This window comes from Capra hircus, chromosome 21 (genome assembly GCF_001704415.2).
Source record: "Capra hircus breed San Clemente chromosome 21, ASM170441v1, whole genome shotgun sequence".
In the NCBI taxonomy this organism is placed as follows: Eukaryota; Metazoa; Chordata; class Mammalia; order Artiodactyla; family Bovidae; genus Capra; species Capra hircus.
The window spans coordinates 67,764,181-67,781,883 of NC_030828.1; the positions used below are offsets into that span (position 1 = coordinate 67,764,181).

General features: G+C 50.9%; 1 protein-coding gene across 1 annotated transcript in view; it reads left to right on the forward strand.

Moving 5' to 3' along the window:
- TDRD9 (tudor domain containing 9) overlaps nt 4,791–17,703 on the forward strand; it is an 89,317-nt gene continuing 76,404 nt past the window's right edge. Inside the window, exons 1-5 of the mRNA XM_018065936.1 lie at nt 4,791–4,809; nt 6,731–6,828; nt 9,328–9,549; nt 10,059–10,181; nt 14,952–15,032. Of these exons, the coding sequence (XP_017921425.1) occupies nt 4,791–4,809; nt 6,731–6,828; nt 9,328–9,549; nt 10,059–10,181; nt 14,952–15,032 (543 nt within the window). The remainder of the gene's footprint in view (nt 4,810–6,730; nt 6,829–9,327; nt 9,550–10,058; nt 10,182–14,951; nt 15,033–17,703) is intronic.

Genomic DNA, 17,703 nt, shown 5'->3' on the forward strand with positions numbered 1-17,703 from the left:
TGGGAGTTGGTGATGGACAGGGAGGCCTGGCGTGCTGTGATTCATGGGGTCGCAAAGAGTCGGACACGACTGAGCGACTGAACTGAACTGAAAATGAAATGCAGAGAGAAGACAGGATAAAAGTGGAAAGTGAATAGGTAAGGGTACCAATGAGTTGTGGAAAAGCTTCCAGTCTCAAGTGTGTGTCTACTTGTTATCCCAAAAGGGGAGGCAAAATTGGAAGAAGGAACAAAAAAAACTATTTGAAGAAATAGTGGCTGAATTTTTTTCGAATTTGGTGAAAACTACAAACATACTAATCAATGAATCTCAACGAACCGTAAGCACAAGAAACAGGAACAAAACTGAACTAACACATGGCATAACCGAATAACTCAAAAGTGAAGGTAAAGAGAATTCTTGGAAGTAGCCAAGAAGAAAAGTCACATTACGCACAGAGGAACGAACATGATCACAGGTTTCTCACTGAAACAAGAGTAGAGTGGAGTGAAATCTGTAAAATGGTAGCAGGCTTGGACACTGAGCCCAGGAAAAGCAGTTTCCAGAAATGAAAGTGGAGGAGTATTTCAGGTGCATAAAGAGAAACGAATTTCTCTGCTCACATGTAGCAGTTTAACGATGTTCATTAGCCTGGAAATGTGAGTTTTCTGTTTTATTTTTAAAAATCATCTGTATCATTAAAGTTAATGAAAAAAATTGTAGTTTTAAGAATAACTGCATTAAAACAAAATTTAAAATAATACATAAATGTGTAAAATAAAAGATGGAAGTCCTTTTTGGTCTCTCCGCCTCCCATGGGTGCAACTGTTCAGAGTTTACATAAGCTCATCACTTCCTGTGAGCGCGCTCCCTTTTTCTGTGTGGGTTTTCTTGTTAGCATTAGGCCTGATTCATACGGTAGAAGTGAGTTTTTATTTTATTGGTTTGCAAAAGCTTACGCAGCACAAGCTTCCTACCAGCCAGTCAGCAAGTTCTGTCCCCTTCTACCCTGTGTGCTCACGCTCTGATGTAGAGATAGAAGCTGGGATTTGAGTAATATTTTCCTTTTCAGCCTTTCTGAAAATTTCAACATACAGCCCATATATAACAATATGTTAATCCTTTTAATGGTCTTCACTTGGACTTGCTGGCAGTATAGAATACTGATGTCTTTCATCCGTTCTGAAACGTTCCGAGCCGTCATCCCGGAGACCCCCACCCTCACTCAGCCTGTATTTCTCATGTTTGGACACTCTGCTGTCTCCTGGTTCCTTTCCCCTTGTTGGTCTTTCTCCTGAGGCAGAAGCAGCTTTGAGTTCTTGGTTTCCCTCTCTGTGTCCCAGCCTTGTTGGAGACTTTGCCCTGGTGTTTTTCCTCTCTCTCACCAAACTTTTGGCTTTTTAAAGATGATGTTTGTATATTTAATCTGGCATCTTTAGTTGTCCTCAGGGGGAATGTTTGTCTGAACAGCACAGTACCTTATTACCAGAAGTGACCGTTCAGAGTGATCATGTGTGTCCTTTGATCCGATGTTTACTTACGCTAAGGAGAGTACAACGCAGTACTTGTAGGAACATTCATTGCGTCTCTGCTTATGGAAGGGGTGCCTTTCGAATCAACAGGAGACTGGTGATTTTTAAAATATTTATTTATTTTTCTAATTGAAGGATAGTTGCTTTACAGAATTTTGTTGTTTTCTGTCAGACATCAGCATGAATCAGCCGTAGGTGAGGACTGGTGATTTGACCTGTGTAAGGGAGTCTGCAGACGTTGCTAGAAGCCTGCCACAGCTGCTGTTACTGTGGACAGACGGCCGTCGTTGCCGTCTCATGGGGAGGTGTGTTAGCTTTAAGACGGCACTCGGTGCCAGGGCCCTTCCCGTTGCCCCTGCGTACGCAGCGCCCGGCGCGCCCCTGCTGGCCCCTGCGCGGAGGCCACTGGACTGCAGAGGGATGCCTGCGAGCCCCGGTGTCTGCTCTCGGAACCCTTGCTTTGGGCTCGTAGTTGAAGCTGTTTGCAGTCTCTGTGCGTGGCACCTGTAATATATTTGGGAATTTTCACTAAGGAGTCATACAGCGTTGGCTGCACTTGGAAGATTCACTCCAAGGCCAGTGTTTATCAGGGTGTGAGCCAGGGACCGTGGGGAGCAGTGAGAGGAGAAGCTGAAAGGGCCTGGCCTCTCCTCTCAGGGAGGCCGTCGTGTGAGCACACAGTTACACGAAGGGGGCGTTTAGAGGAGAATGCTCTGGGGCGTAGCCGTCTGTGGACCTGGGACAAGGACTGTGACTTGAGCTGGGGTTCAGGAGAGTCGTAATCGGGACTGGAGCTGAAGGATGAGTAGAAGTTTTAGAAGTCACCTAGGCAGCGTGGGGATCGGGGGGCGGGGAATGTGTGCCAAGGGCTGTAACGGGGGGGAGTCTGAGGCTCCAGCCTTGGGAGAGTACAGGGCGCTCAGTCGTGTCCGACTCTTTGCGCCCCCGTGGACTGTACAGTCCATGAAGTTCTCCAGGTCAAAAGACTGGAGTGGGTAGCCTTTCCCTTCTCCAGGGGATCTTCCCGACCCAGGGATTGAGTCCAGGCCTCCCGCATTGCAGGTGGATTGTTTCCCAGGCGAGGCACCAGGGAAGCCCCCAGCCCTGGGACAGGGCTGGGTGTGGGGGGCCTGAGCGGGGGCAGTGGGGGACCGAGTCACAGCCCTCCCGAGAGGCCCACACCTTCATCTTCAGGGCGGTGGTGCCTGTGCTGCGTCCGTAGTAGAAGGAGCTTTGCAGCTCTGATGACATTACGGAGCTTGAGGTAGGGGTGCTGCCGGGTGGGCCTGGGGTAAGCACAGGGCTCTTCCCAGAGTCAGTAGTGGATGTGATGACAGGCGCCATGGGCTGCGTGATTCGAGTAGGGGTCAGGAAGTCAGGGGACGCAGGCCCTCTGGAAGCTGAAAAGGTGTGGGCTTGGTCCTCCCCAGAGCCTGCAGAAGGAGCCAGCCAGACTGCTGTGGGCCTCGGATGCTCAGAGCTGTGGGAGAGGCAAGGTGTGCGGGGTGAGCATGAGGCTCAGGGTCCTTGTCGCGGGAGCAGGGAAGCTGAGCGCGCTCGTGGGGGAGTGCAGGCGCAGCTGCTGGCGGGGCGGCCCAGGGCGGAGAGCTCTGGTCCTAGTGCTCAGAGCAGCGGAGGGCTGAAGGTTCTAGGTTCATCCCGGTGAGTCTTGAGGGGAGGAGTGTCGAGTGAGGAGTGTTTTGAGGAGACCGCTCTGCTCAAACCGGAGGGACTGGATCGGAGGGGCCGGTGTGGGCTCGTGAAGTCCAGGCAGCCCTGGCTGGTGATGTCGGGGAGCGGGGAGTGGGTCTGGGGCCAGCCGGGCAGGACTCGGGGCGTGGGGACGGGGACGTGGGGCAGAGGGGCCGTGGCGAGTGGCCGGGCTCATGCTCCAGCTTCCGAAGCGTGGCGGTGCCCGTGAGGGCAGGGAGGCGGTTCTCTCGAGTGTGTGTGTGCGTGTGCCTGTGGGCACAGCACACACAGAGCGCACAGCAGCTTCTCTCCCTGCTCTGTCTGCATTGAAACCATGAGGTCACGCCAGTGCCCCTAATTCTGGTCCAGCACCAAGGTTTCAGAGTGAGCATTTTCTCATGTCCAGATACACAGTACCTCTGCTTTTGGTGTGATGCGGGCGGTATTTCACCTATATAACTCTTCTTAAAAATTATTTCTAAGTAGAAATCCAAGAACGCACATTCAGTAAATTTCTATGAGGGACATTAGAATTATTTTGCATAATTAAAGGTAAATCATTTTTCCAAAGTTGAGATTTAATAGCATTTCTGACCAGCTTGGTTCCAGACTGTGGGCCCCTGCCGGGTTTCTGCTGTTTTCACACAGCGGTTTTGAACTCCTCCTGGGATGTGTCTGTAGTTGTGATGAAAGGCCGTAGCACGGCCTCCCTTTTGTTCGGCGATATTTCTGTTGGTGATTTCCATTCCTCTCGGAACTTTTCTTCTGGGTTTAAAAGAATCGCCTTTATGGAGTTCTTAATAACTGAAGAAGGAAACAGTCAAATTAAGTTTAATTTTGTATTTGGAATACCAACCCTTACTTGGAGAAAGTGATATGTAATTATTTATTTTGAAGATTTAATTTTATGGTTACGTCAGTAATGTGGTAATTAAGCTCCTTTTCTGTACTGTATAGTAATAGATTTTTTGATAAGCAGTGTTATGTTCTTCAGTTAAAATCCATCATGTCCACTGTATAATATTTGGAGCCCTGAACCGCTGAATTTTGGGGTTAGATTTTAGATTTGGTTGATGCCAAAATAACGGGGTGACTTAGTAAAGAGAAACTAGCAATTTTCATGGTTTCCTGTTTTTTTCCAGTTCAAGTGAAATACTTTCATGTTAATAACCTAGAATAAAGAGGTAACAGGGAAATAAACACAGCGAATTTTGAGGGGTGTGGCCTGTGTCGCTTGTGAGTGAAGGCTCGGCTGTGCGCCGCGCGTTGCTCTGCCCGCCCTGGGCGGCCGCGCCCTTTCTCCGCGCGCTGCTCGCGGGGGTCGCCCGGGCCGCGCTGCCGGCGTGGCTGCGCATGCGCAGGTGCCCGAGGTGCGCAGCCCGGGCCTCCCTCTGGTTCGCGGGCCTCCCTCTGGCGGTGGACGCGGAGGCTGGACTCGACTCGTGCTGGGTCGGCTCCAGCCAGTGACCTGAAAACGTCAGCCCGTGTTGCATGTTAAACAGAGGAAGGGCTGCGGTTTAGACAATACAGTTAGGCCTTTCGGAATTTTTCTTGTAGCATTTCTGTCTTCAAGTAGCAGCCTTCAAAATGCATGTCATCAAGGAGTGTGAGTCACGTTAGTGTGGTTAACGTGATGGCTCGTTCAGCAGCTCCGGGAGCCACGGCTGCAGGTCTCTGAGCGGGAAGCGCGGCTGCCAGCCTTTGGTCTCTCTGGAGAGTCCGTGTCGCCTCGTGGCCCCGGCAGGCCCGGCCGCGCCCGGTGTCCCTCCCTCTGTCCCACGTCCATACCCCGTCTCTCGGGGCTCCCTCGGCTGTGGAGCCTCAGCCCTTCCGTTTGTGCTGGAAAGGCCGATTCTTGATGGATAAGCCTGCCGGCCCTAAGAGAAGGAAGGGCCAGATTTTTTCCCCTATTTAGGCTTGCATTATCTCAGTTCTTACATTTGTAGAGCGGTCTGAGTACCCAGCCATCATTTAGAATTACAAACAATTTAATACAATGTTGGAATCATTTGTAAATTGGGAGCTGTTCACACTCTGAGTTTTGCTCAGTGTTTTGAAGATAGCGTGGTTAATTTAAGGGCTTCTTAGCCAAGTGCTTCTAGAAGGGGTGAGACTGGGAGGAAGTGCAACGGTGGGAGCATGGGACAGAGGCAGACTGTGACTTGTAAAAGCTCCGACGGGGAAGGGGAGTAGAGAGATGAGGGCGGACAGAAGCGCAGGCTTCCGAGAGCAGCGGTCAGCAGTGAGGTGGTCGGAAGGCTGTCGGGGGCGGGACTTGGAGAACAGCCTCCTGAAGTCAGTGCGCGGCGCCCTGGGAGGAACTCTTTCCCCAAGGAGGGAGAACGGCGCTGGCTCCTCTGCTCTCCAGGTTCGGAACAAGTTGTTGGTTCAACTGCAGGAAAGTAGCCATGTTGTAATCATGTAGCTAGGCCAGCTTTGAAACTGAGGGCATGTGTAGGGGACATGTAGGACAGCAGAAGAGAGGCAGGGACACGTGTGTGTCGGGTGCAGCAGCGGCGGGGCAGAGGGAGAGACGGGGCGGAGCAGCGCAGGGCCGGGAGGAGCGGGAAGAGTGCCTCGGGAGAAGGACCCAGGAGGGCCAGCCTCGTGCTGAGGCTGGGAGAGACAGGGACGCTCCAGAGTTTACTTTGGAAATAAAATTATTTCCCAATAAAAGTTTGTATGCTGAGACTTTTGATGATTGTCAGTTTGTCAAGAATTTGTGGCCGTTGCCGGAGAGGAACGTGTATATTTACAAGAGAACATTCACCGGGCTTCCATGGTGCCTCAGGGGTAAAGAATCCACCTGCCATGCAGGAGACCCCGGTTCCATCCCTGGGTCGAGAAGATCCCCTGGGGGAGGGCACGGACACCCACTCCAGTATTCTTGCCTGGAGAATCCCAAGGACAGAGGAGCCTGGCAGGCTACAGTCCATGGGGTCGCAGAGGGTCGGACACGACTGAGCAGCTAACACTTCTATTCACTCGTAGGACTGGGCAGAGCTCCCCTGGTGAGTCTTTGTCAGAGCAAGGAAGGTCCCTCTCAGGATCTCTGTTCCCAAGGTGGTGTGTGGTGGTCTACTGCTGACTTGTTCCAGTAGCGAGGAGTGAACCCTTAACAAATTGATGTGACTTTCAAATCAGAGTCAGTTCTTTCAGCCAGTCATCTTTGTGCTGTTTGAGGGTGATGGGCTTTGCGCTGTGCAGGTCTCTTGTCTCAGAGGTGGCCCGAGCCCGCAGCGCTGGTGGCTGTGATGGATGGGGATGTGGCGCTCGGCTCCTGTGCGCTGCTGAGGGTGGGCGCGCCGGGAGCTTGCTGAAGACCCTGCTCACGGTGTTAGCGGTGAGTGTGAGTGTGTGATTGTGTGTGTGTGAGTGTGTGTGTATGTGTGTGAGTGTGTGAGTGTGTGTGTGTACAGCCTGCTGTGTATTTGCTGCGTATATAAACTAGATAAACATGGGGTTGTTATCTTGCCTTTTTTCGCATAGGAAATAGCATTGTATTTGTTTGTTTTGTCTGAATCCAGGTCCGAGGCCACCTGTAGCTAAATCAAGCAATGCGATATGCATCCCAGAGACAACCTACAAATACCCTGATTTGCCTGTAAGCCGGTGTAAGGAAGAGGTAACGTGACCCTTCTCCTGGTGTAGTTTTGTTGTTTGCGTGCCAGTGATCCAGCCCTTGGTTTCTAGTCTGAAAGTGACGAGGGGCCGGGCGGGCACCGAGAGGTGGCTCTGTGCAGTGACCACGCAGAGGGCCTTTCTCCCGCCGTGCGTCACTCGTTTAGCTTCCCCCGAGCTCACCTTTTCCTGTTGAATCCTTCGTCCTGTCTCCCCTGCTCTGAAGCAGATGTGAGTGGACACCTGCGGGCCCAGGGAGCTGCTGCCTTCAAGTCCCGCTGCCCAGACCTTTGAGGAAGTGGATACTGCCTGCCCCTGGTCGCAGCCACCTCTAGCATCCCACTGGGATTCCTTTGTACACTGGCTGTTTGTGTTGCCTGGTCATTGATCAGTCCTTGGTATATCATTTTTTTGTTTTTTTTAGTTTTTTATTTTTTACATTTTAAAATCTTTAATTCTTACATGCGTTCCCAAACATGAACCCCCCTCCCACCTCCCTCCCCATAACATCTCTCTGGGTCATCCCCATGCACCAGCCCCAAGCATGCTGTATCCTGCGTCAGACATAGACTGGCGATTCGATTCTTACATGATAGTATACATGTTAGAATGCCATTCTCCCAAATCATCCCACCCTCTCCCTCTGAGTCCAAAAGTCCGTTATACACATCTGTGTCTTTTTTCCTGTCTTGCATACAGGGTCGTCATTGCCATCTTCCTAAATTCCATATATATGTGTTAGTATACTGTATTGGTGTTTTTCTTTCTGGCTTACTTCACTCTGTATAATCGGCTCCAGTTTCATCCATCTCATCAGAACTGATTCAAATGAATTCTTTTTAACGGCTGAGTAATACTCCATTGTGTATATGTACCACAGCTTTCTTATCCATTCATCTGCTGATGGACATCTAGGTTGTTTCCATGTCCTGGCTATTATAAACAGTGCTGCGATGAACATTGGGGTACATGTGTCTCTTTCAATTCTGGTTTCCTCGGTGTGTATGCCCAGCAGTGGGATTGCTGGGTCATAAGGCAGTTCTATTTGCAATTTTTTAAGGAATCTCCACACTGTTCTCCATAGTGGCTGTACTAGTTTGCATTCCCACCAACAGTGTAGGAGGGTTCCCTTTTCTCCACACCCTCTCCAGCATTTATTGCTTGCAGATTTTTGGATCGCAGCCATTCTGACTGGTGTGAAGTGGTACCTCATTGTGGTTTTGATTTGCATTTCTCTAATAATGAGTGATGTTGAGCGTCTTTTCATGTGTTTGTTAGCCATCCGTATGTCTTCTTTGGAGAAATGTCTATTTAGTTCTTTGGCCCATTTTTTGATTGGGTCGTTTATTTTTCTGGAATTGAGCTGCATAAGTTGCTTGTATATTTTTGAGATTAGTTGTTTGTCAGTTGCTTGGTATATCATTTTATGAGCAATGTCAGGCAATACAGCGGCAAGATGCTTGCATTTTAATCAGTCACCTGTCGCTAGACCTGGGTGGGCTTCCCAGGTGGCGCTGGTGCTAAAGACTCCACCTGCCAGTGCAGGGGATGGAAGGGACGCCTGTTTGATCCCTGGGCCTGGAAGACCCCCTGGAGGAGGGCCTGGCAGCCCACTGCAGTGCTCCTGCCTGGAGAATCCCATGGACAGAGGAGCCTGGCGGGCTACAGTCCATGGGGTCGCACAGAGCCAAACACAGCTGAAGTGACCTAGCACGGCATAAACCTGGTTACAAGCGTACGCACTGAGGTTGCAGTTGCCTGTGCTAATGGAGGAAACGGTTACAGAAGACAGTAAACTGTAAATGCTCTGAGTTCATTTTCGCTTTGTCTTAGATCAGACCGTGCATCTTGTGTAGAGTAGGTATGCTTATTAATTTTAAGAGGCCAACATTAAAATCAGTTTGCGTTCCCTGACCATTTTGATGGCTAGAGTGATACTGAACGGTATTTCAGGTGGAGGTGGGGGAGGGGTGGGTAACTGGATTAGCGCTGTAACGCTGCCTTTGCAGTCAGTCTGTGGAGCAGTGGAAGCTACTTGTTTGAAAGTGTGTCTGAAGAATTTCAGATGAGAATTGAGTGTACATTTGTTGTGTGTAACAACAGCTGTGTTTTCATGTTTCTTAGTAGAATTAGATGGAGGCTCAGCACACAATTTAAAAATAATAGAAATTTAGATTTAACAAGAGCTATAGAAATTCAGTTTGGTGTTTTCATTTTTATAGATGGAGAAGCTGAGACCCAGGGGGCGGTGAACTTGGCCTGGATTTCTGTAGCCATTCGTTACTGCTCACAGTGGTCAGATTGTCTCAAGTGCAGTCACCACTAGTAACCTGTGTCCCTTTTGTGATGTTCAGGTGGTTAGGTTAAGTATTTAACTTGTAAGGGTGAAGAGAAAAGAAATCCTGAAAGTCTTCCTGAGATGAAGCTTTCGGTTCATAGGTAACACTTTACATCATTGTTAAATCTGTGGCAAGTTTGAAGGAACTCTCTTTCACCATTCTAGGTCGTCTCTCTGATAGAAAGCAGTTCCGTGGTGATCATCCACGGTGCCACAGGCAGCGGCAAGAGCACGCAGCTCCCGCAGTACGTCCTCGACCACCATCTGCAGCGCTCCGCCTACTGCAACATCGTGGTCACGCAGCCGCGCAAGATCGGGGCCAGCAGCATCGCCCGCTGGATCAGCAGAGAGCGCGGCTGGGTTTTGGGCGGGTTGGTGGGCTACCAGGTGAGCTTCTCCCCTTGTTCGTTTTGTCTTTTACATAAGTCGATGATAGGATGTGATTTATTTTCTGCTGGGAGAGAAGATGCAATCAGTTGCTTATGGAGCAGAATTACGGCATAATTTCAAAAATAGTGAAAGTCAGAAGTTCCTGAAAATAGCTTAATTTCTTTCTCAGTTGAATGTAAAAGAAGTGAGAATTCTCAGACTCATGGCTTTTATGATTTTATCTTTAATCGTATCTTTATGTTGAAGAGGTCTTCATATGTAGTCATCTCAGCATCAAAATGATACGGGCAGTATGGCTAGATAAGCCAGTCTCTCCCCTCATCACCAAAGAAGAAGAAAAATCAATTTGAGAATTTGTTAGTTTAGACCCTATTATTTTTTTGCGGTTTATGATAATTTTTTGTTCCCTTTCTTACCTTCATTATGAAATTAACATTGCTTTCTTTGCAGTTAAATGTAAGCCATTTAAATAGAAAACTCTGTCCTTTTTCCTTCCCCAATTTTAGGTAGGGTTGGAGAAAATAGCGACAGAAGACACCAAGTTAATTTATATGACAACGGGGGTCCTGCTTCAGAAGATAGTCAGTGCCAAGAGCTTGGTGGAATTCACACACATCTTCATTGACGAAGTGAGTGCTCTGCTCTTACGCTCTGTTTTTATTTGATGAGAGAACACAGTCCAAGTTACTTGTAGAGTGTCAGAAAGTTCTTTGAGCCTGTATCGGCTTGTTCTACTCATGAAAGCTGATTTGCTCTTTTTATCCTTTGCTCTTACTTGGAAAACACGGGTGAGGAGGTTGAGGAGAACGCAGAGATTCCTTGTTGAGACCGGTGGTTGGCAGACTGCAGCCCTCACGCCAAATTTGGCCCCTTCTGTAAATGCGGTTTCGTTGGCACACAGCTTTGCTGTATTTATGAGCGCTGTGAGGCTACTGCGCAAGAGATGGGCGCTAGGGTCGGGGCTGTACGTGCCGTGAAGCTGGACGCGCTTGCTCTCTGGCCTTTTACAGCGAACGCCTGCTGGCCCTGGTTTGGAGTGTTAGCCACATCGGACAATTAAAAGAACTTTAATTGTCTGTAGGTGTTTCTAGCACCTTTCAGATACTTTCCATCTAGTAAACAAGAGCAATAAGAACAATAAAACGAGAACAATAAAAACATCTTCTAAGAAAATGAATAGAGATTAATCTATTCACTTTTTCTAAAAAAAAAAAAAAAAAAATGTACTGTGAACCCTTTCTTTGCCCCGGTCTTAGCTGTCTCAGCGTTCCTCCATAAGGATAGAATGTTTTAATTGATTTTAATTTGATTTGACTTCATTCTGTCTTCTCTTAGCCGTGCTGTGGGGCTTGTGGAATCTTAGTTCCCCAGCCAGGGGTTGAACCTGTGCCCTCTGCACTGAGCGTCGAGTCCTGTCCACTGGACCTCCAGGGGGTTCTATTGGATTCTATTCCGATTTCGAGTCTGTGTTAAACAAGGGTTTTTTTTTTTTTTAATTATTTTTTTCTTTCTTTTCCTTTTTATTTATTTATTTATTTTTTTAAATTCTTACCTGCGTAAACAAGGGTTTTTTGAGGTGAAGTGATGTTGTGTTCAAACAGTTGTCCCACGAGTTCTGGAAGTAACTCCCCCTAGACTCTGGAGTTTTAAACCTCAGCAGTAGTTATGCCTCGAGAAGCTTCACTGGTTTCTTGAGGCCTTGGAAACAGCAGATAAGTGGAATCTGTGGGAGGCTGTGAGGTGGCGCTGGAGCGTCTGACGGAGGCTGGAGTGAGGCCCCCTGCGTGGCCCTCTTGGGCAGGTCTCCCCACCCTCCTGGTGCGTGTGTGATCAGCATGGAACCGAAACGTGCTGTCGGCGGGAATCATGAGTCTATAACGGGAATAGAGAAGGGTGCCATTTGAGCCAAACTGACGCCGATTGCCTGGGAGACCCAGATTCATGAGGCACTTGAGTTGTGTTCTGGGCTACAAGGTGGGGGCCTGGAAAGGCAAAACCAGAAACGTAATGGCAGCTGTTGTCCAGAGTTGGGATTGGAGCTGGGGAGAAGGAAGGGTGCTAGAGGGCTGCTTGGGGTTAGACGGCTGCAGAGTTAGGGAGACCTGAGGCCCGGGGTCGCTGCTGGGCTGGCAGAGACCGTCTGAGAATGCGGGTGGAGGCCTGGAGCCTGGGACAGTTTGCTAGAGGGCTGCTTGGGGTTAGACGGCTGCAGAGTTAGGGAGACCTGAGGCCAGGGGTCGCTGCTGGGCTGGCAGAAACCGTCTGAGAATGCGGGTGGAGGCCTGGAGCCTGGGACAGTCGAGGACATGCAGATCCTCAGGGCGTCAGGGGAAGTCTGGGTTCATGTCCGCAGTGGCCACCCTGCTCCACCCTGGATGACTGAACCGCAGTTACTCCATTTTGACTCAAATGCATCCTCTTCTTTAGTGGACAGAGAAGATACTTGATGCCTGTGTGACAGGCCGCAAAGCAAGGCTGCTCTAATTAAAGTCCAAGCCGTGCCATGTGTAAGCAGAATGACTTGCCCGCACCTCAGTGTGTGAGAATTTCCTCCGTCGGTGCTGCAGGTGAAGCGGAGTGGGCGCGTTTACCAGGTCGTGTACGCGCATCTGCTCTGCGGCACTCTTGGGTGTCTGGGACGGGAAATGCGGAACATGCTCTGTTGCTCTTCGCAGTACAGTGGGACGTGCAGTGTGGTTCATGTTTTCTTCACGCCTTTTGGCAGTTTTGAGTAACTTTAGCTGGTGATGAAATCAAACTCCGGCAGTATGCCCAAAGCTGGTGTCAGTATGGTGAAGTTCGCAGGAGTCACTGTTAGCCACTGAGCCTTTCACTCAGGCCTCCAGGTAGCATGGCAAGGCTCACGCTGGGTAGCCTACTCCCGAGTCTCTGCTGCCCAAGCTTCTGGTTGTCTCTGTAGATCCAGCGTCTTCCTGGCCGTGTTTCTGCACACGCACACCTGAGTGGCGCAGACGAGCCTGTGTGCGCTGTGGTGCTGGCTCCATTCTCCCCCGAAGCTGCATGATGGCAGCTGGACACGCCGGCTGCACTCTGCGGGAACTTGCCCCCCACGGGAGCGTCTTGTCACTTGGCACTGTGATAACTTTGCTTAAAGAATGAACAGGTTTGGATAGGCCTGAAGATTTACGTTTACAAAGAATATTGTTCCTGCTGTGTGGGATGATTTGAATTTCAAAACAAAGAGAAGAGCAAAAGTTGAAGACAGCCAGGCAGTTGAAAATGGAATGCCGTTGTTCAGTGTGTCCGACTCTTTGCAGCTGCGTAGAGTGCAGCACGGCAGGCTTCCCTGTCCTTCGGTATCTCCCAGAGTTGGCTCAGACTCATGGCCATTGAGTCGATGACGCCAGCCAACCATCTCATCCTCTGCTATCCCCTTCTTCTGCCTTCAGTCTTTGCCAGCATCAGGATCTTTTCCAGTGAGTTGGCTCTTTGCATTAGGTGGCCAAAGTATTGGAGCTTCATCATCAGTCCTTCCAGTGAATATTCAGGGTTGATTTCCTTTATGATTGACTGGTTTGATCTGCTTGCAGTCCAAGGGACTCCCAAGAGTCTTCTCCAGCACCGTAGTTGGAAGGCATCAATTATGTGGTGCTCAGCCTTCTTTATGGTCCAACTCTCACATCTCAACATGATTATTGGGAAAACCATAGCTTTGGCTAGATGGGCCTTTGTTGGCAAAGTGATGTCTCTGCTTTTTAATACTGTCTTGGTTTGTCCTAGCTTTTCTTTCAAGGACCAAGCGTCTTTTAATTTCATGGCTGCAGTCACCCTCTGCAGTGATTTTGGAGCCCAAGGAAAGAAGGTCTGTCACTGTTGCCGTTTTTCCTGATCTGTTTGCCATGATGTGATGGGGCTGGACGTCATGATCTTCGTTTTCTGAATGTTGAGTGTTAAGCTCTTCGCTGTCCCCTTTCACCGTCATCAAGAGGCTCTTTAGTTTTGCTTTCTGTCGTAAGGGTCGTATCATTTGCATATCTGAAGTTACTGATAATTTCTCCTGGCAGTCTTGATTCAAGCTTGTGCTTCATCCAGCCCGGCATTTCGCATGATATACTCTGCATATAAGTTAAATGAGCAGGGAACGGAATGGTCATGTCCTTAACTTCTTAGCTCTGGAAAGAGAATAACTCACTTCAGGTGAATCATTCATTCAATAAACATCTGTAGAGTACCTGCCTCATTAGGTGCTGAGGTCATAACGTTGGAGAAGCTGTAGTTTCCGCTGTCAGCCTCTCTGCTGGGGGGACAGATGTCTGCTCAGGTGTGGTTATGTGGATGGAGGAATGCCAGCATTGGGGAGAGGACCTTGGGGTGGAGGGCCAAGTGGGTCCTCAGGCAGGAGGGGCAGCCCAGCCTCCAGCAGCAGGAGACATGGCTGTGTGAAGTCTGAGCTCTGGGGGCTCGTGAGGATGGCGTGGAGGCCGGGGCCTCGGTGCCGAGGAGGCCCACCTGGGGCTCTCCAATGAGGACAGCCTTTGCTTCTGCTTCTCAAGTCCAAGGCGGCACGTTGGTGTTCAGGCGCTGCTCTCTACGCTGAGCTTGGTAAGAGAAGGAGAGTTAGCTTTCTAAGATGTCCGGCCAGAGACTCAGCAGTGGAGCCTCTCGCCCTGCGGAGAAGGGGCTCCCTCTTTGAGACTCAGGAGCTCGTCTCTCCGCGTCAGCAGAGACGTGGCCCAGGGAGGAATCCCCTGTGCCCTGTGCCTGGGGCAGCTGGGGTCAGTGTGAGATGCCCCACACTGAGTGACTCAGCCCTTGGCGTTAGTTGGTGGGCGTGGGCAGGCCCCAGGGGGTGGGGGGGTGGTTTCCTGCTGGAAGGCCGCTGTCTGAGCGGGGCTGCGTGGGGCAGTTTCCCCTGGGGCCCCGCAGCCCTGTGTCCCAGACGCTCCTGCAAGGCTCCCTGCTGCCCTCTCCTCCTCCTCAGCCCTGCCCTGCCTGCTTCTGCCAAGCCAGCTCTTCCCAGGCCTCCCGGCAATTCCCGCCCTGCTGGGCAGGTGGCCTGCTGCCCCGCACCCCTGCTGTGGTCACAGTGCAGATGGGCCCAGGGCAGGGGCCGTGGGCTGGGGGTGGCCGCGGGAGGCTGCTCTGTGCTTCTCTGTCTTGTCTCAGGGACCGGGGCTGCTGTTGGCATTGAGCGGTCGGGTCTGAGAGTGCTAGACGTGCCCCTGCCCGGATGCCAGTTGGGTCCTACTGGGACCCCGGGGGTGGAGGGGGAACAGTGACCCACATGCCTCTCCTGAACGTCCTGGTTTGGGGGCTGAGTGGCGGCCTCCATTGCGGAGCCTTGACCCCAGCCCTGGGCACGGCGGTGAGCCCCTTCCCCCCAGTCACTCCACACTGACATGCCTTCCCCCGTGGGGGCCTCCCTTCTTATTTTGTAGGTACATGAGCGAACTGAAGAGATGGATTTCCTGTTGCTAGTTGTCCGCAGACTCTTAAGAACAAATTCACGTTTTGTGAAGGTAAAGTCGATTTCATGAGTAACTGAAATATTCAGGGTTAGGTTTGTGATGTAGTTTTGTTCAGCAGAAACGGCTGGAAGCAGTGACTCTTCAAATCATTGTCTCCGCCGTCCTCCAGACCTTGCCAGGAAGCTGGCTTGGAGGACCTTCCCTTAGGATCAGACAGTGGAAGAGTTTTTGGTTATTATGTTGCATTAAATTGTAAAATATTCTCCAGGCTACAGAAAATAATGAAATGCTGGGTATTAGAGCACAACGGGGCTGAATAGAAACCAGAGTTTGAGGGAATGTGACTCTGTCATCTCTTATAAGCAGCACTGAGTCGCACTGAAGTTAGTGGTTACGTGCCCTGCTTTTATAGGAGACTTACAATAGGAGCTAACCGAAAATCTGTGGGAATGGCCAACATTGTTTACGTTTTATCTGAACAGGAAGGATGGGGACGTGAACGTGACCAGAGTAGTGGAGGGTTTGTAATTATTACGCAGGCTAGACACAGGTCAGCCCAGCTCTGCTCTGCAGGAGTCTCCCAGAGCGGTGGCCACTGGCGCGGTCATTCACCATGGGAAGGGCTGTGGGAGGACTTGCTGTCTCGGGAAAGCAGGCGCCCGCTAGACCACACGGTATCTTGTCTGCACGTGTTCCATCTCTCAGCTTAGGGAGACTTTCCTCCCTCCCCACCTTCCAGGGTGGGGACATCAGCCTTGGGAGGGCCACAGTCTCAGCTGGTGGGCGCTGAGGAAGTAGAACCCAAGGTTTGCAGTGGGCTGACCTAGTGCTTAAGACAGGCTTCCCTGATAGCTCAGCTGGTAAAGAATCCGCCTGCAATGCAGGAGACCCTGGCTCGATTCCTGGGTCGGGAAGATCCCCTGGAGAAGGGGTCGGCTACCCACTCCAGTATTCTGGGGCTTCCCTGGTGGCTCAGCTGGTAAAGAATCCGCCTGGAATGCGGGAGACCTGGGTTCGATCCCTGGGTTGGGAAGATCCCCTGGAGAAGGGAAAGGCTACCCACTCCAGTATTCTGGCTTGGAGAATTCCATGGACTGTACAAGAGTCAGACACACCTGAGAGACTCTCACTTTCACTGCTTAAGAGGCCCATCACATGATGGAGAGAATCAACAGAACCAGACCTTACTTGACAGTCACTTTAAAAAAAAAATTATTTATCTATTTACTTTTGGCTGCGCTGGGTCTCCATGGCGTGTGGGCTTTGTCTAGTTGCCACCAGAAGGGGCTGCTCTCTAGTTGTGGTGTGCAGGCCTCTCACTGTGGTGGCCTCTCTTGTTGGGGCGCGTGGGCTCTGGGGTACCCAGGCTTCGGTGGTTGCAGTTCTGGGCTCAGCACAGGCTCAGTAGCCGGGCCCACAGGCTTGGTGGCTCCACGGCATGTGGGATCTTCCTGGATCAGGGATTGGACCCGTGTCGCCTGCATTAGCAGGCAGCTTCTTCATGACTGAGCCACCACGGAAACCCGTGATTGTCATTTTAAGACTAATTTTTGCTGTAAGGTAATAGCTTGATTGCAGTGATTTTTTTTTTTTTCTACTTTTTAGGAGTTAAGAGTGTTGGTAAATTTAAAAAAGGTTACCACACTGTTGAAAACGGTGCTCAGGAATTTGGTGCTGCTCATAGGCGTAGTAGGAAATGCCTTGTCAGTTTCAGTGTTTCCGTGATTTATTAAAAAAATATAGGAAGCATAATGCCTCCTGAATATAGAACCTTGTAATGGTGTACGTAGTTGGGCTAAGAAACTAGAAGTCAGGTTCTGTATGGCTTTGTAGTAAGTGTTTTGAAACTCTCGAGACTTCCTCCCTTACTCCTTTTTAAAAAGAGAGCTGCAGTGGGGGCCTTAGATGCAGCAGGAGCCTGGGCAGATGGGCCTTCCGGGCCCCCTTCTGCTCCGCACCCAGCCCTCCAGAGGGCCCCGGCTTTGTGCTGTCGCCGCTGGCTGCCCAGACTCAGCCCCGGGCCCCCAGACAAGGAGGTGTCAGGGCAGGCTGCTGAGTGTCTGCGGACAGCGAAGAGCCGCGGGGAGGGTGCAGGGCGGGGAGGCGGGGCAGCCTGGGCCGGCTGCGGCTGTGCGCAGTGCACATCCGCGCTCAGGCGGACAGAAGCCCAGAAGCGCCCTCGCCTGGCGGCTCTGGCAGGCACGTTAGAGGTCCTCTGCTGGGATGGCCGTGCCCTGGGGGCCACCCATAGCACCCGCAGGGCCTCACAGAGCCTGGCTTCTGAGTGACCTGGGTCAGTGGGGTTTTGACCTTTTGTACCTGACATCAGAGGGGAAATACAGACTTTCTGTCTGCCCAATAAATGTATTAATAATGTCTGTGTAAAGTTTTTACTTCTGTGCAAAGACAGACTTCAGAAATGTAGTCAGCAGACAGCTGTGTCTGCCTCCGGCTTAGTACTTTGGAGCCTGGCGGACAGTGGAGACCCCGCGTAGTGCTGCCGCCATCTCCAGGACACAGCTGGCGGGCTGCGGATGCTGCTGCTGGCATTCACGGCTGAGTTCTTCAGGCTATCATCCCAGATATGCTTTCTGGCAAAACTGAAACCTGCAGGGAGTCCCGAGCCTCTGCCATCCCACTCGGTTGGGACTGGTTGCTGGGCGCCTCCCGTTTCTCCGCGTAGGGTCCAGGTTTCCTGCCTCCTTTGTCCTCCTCCCCTTTG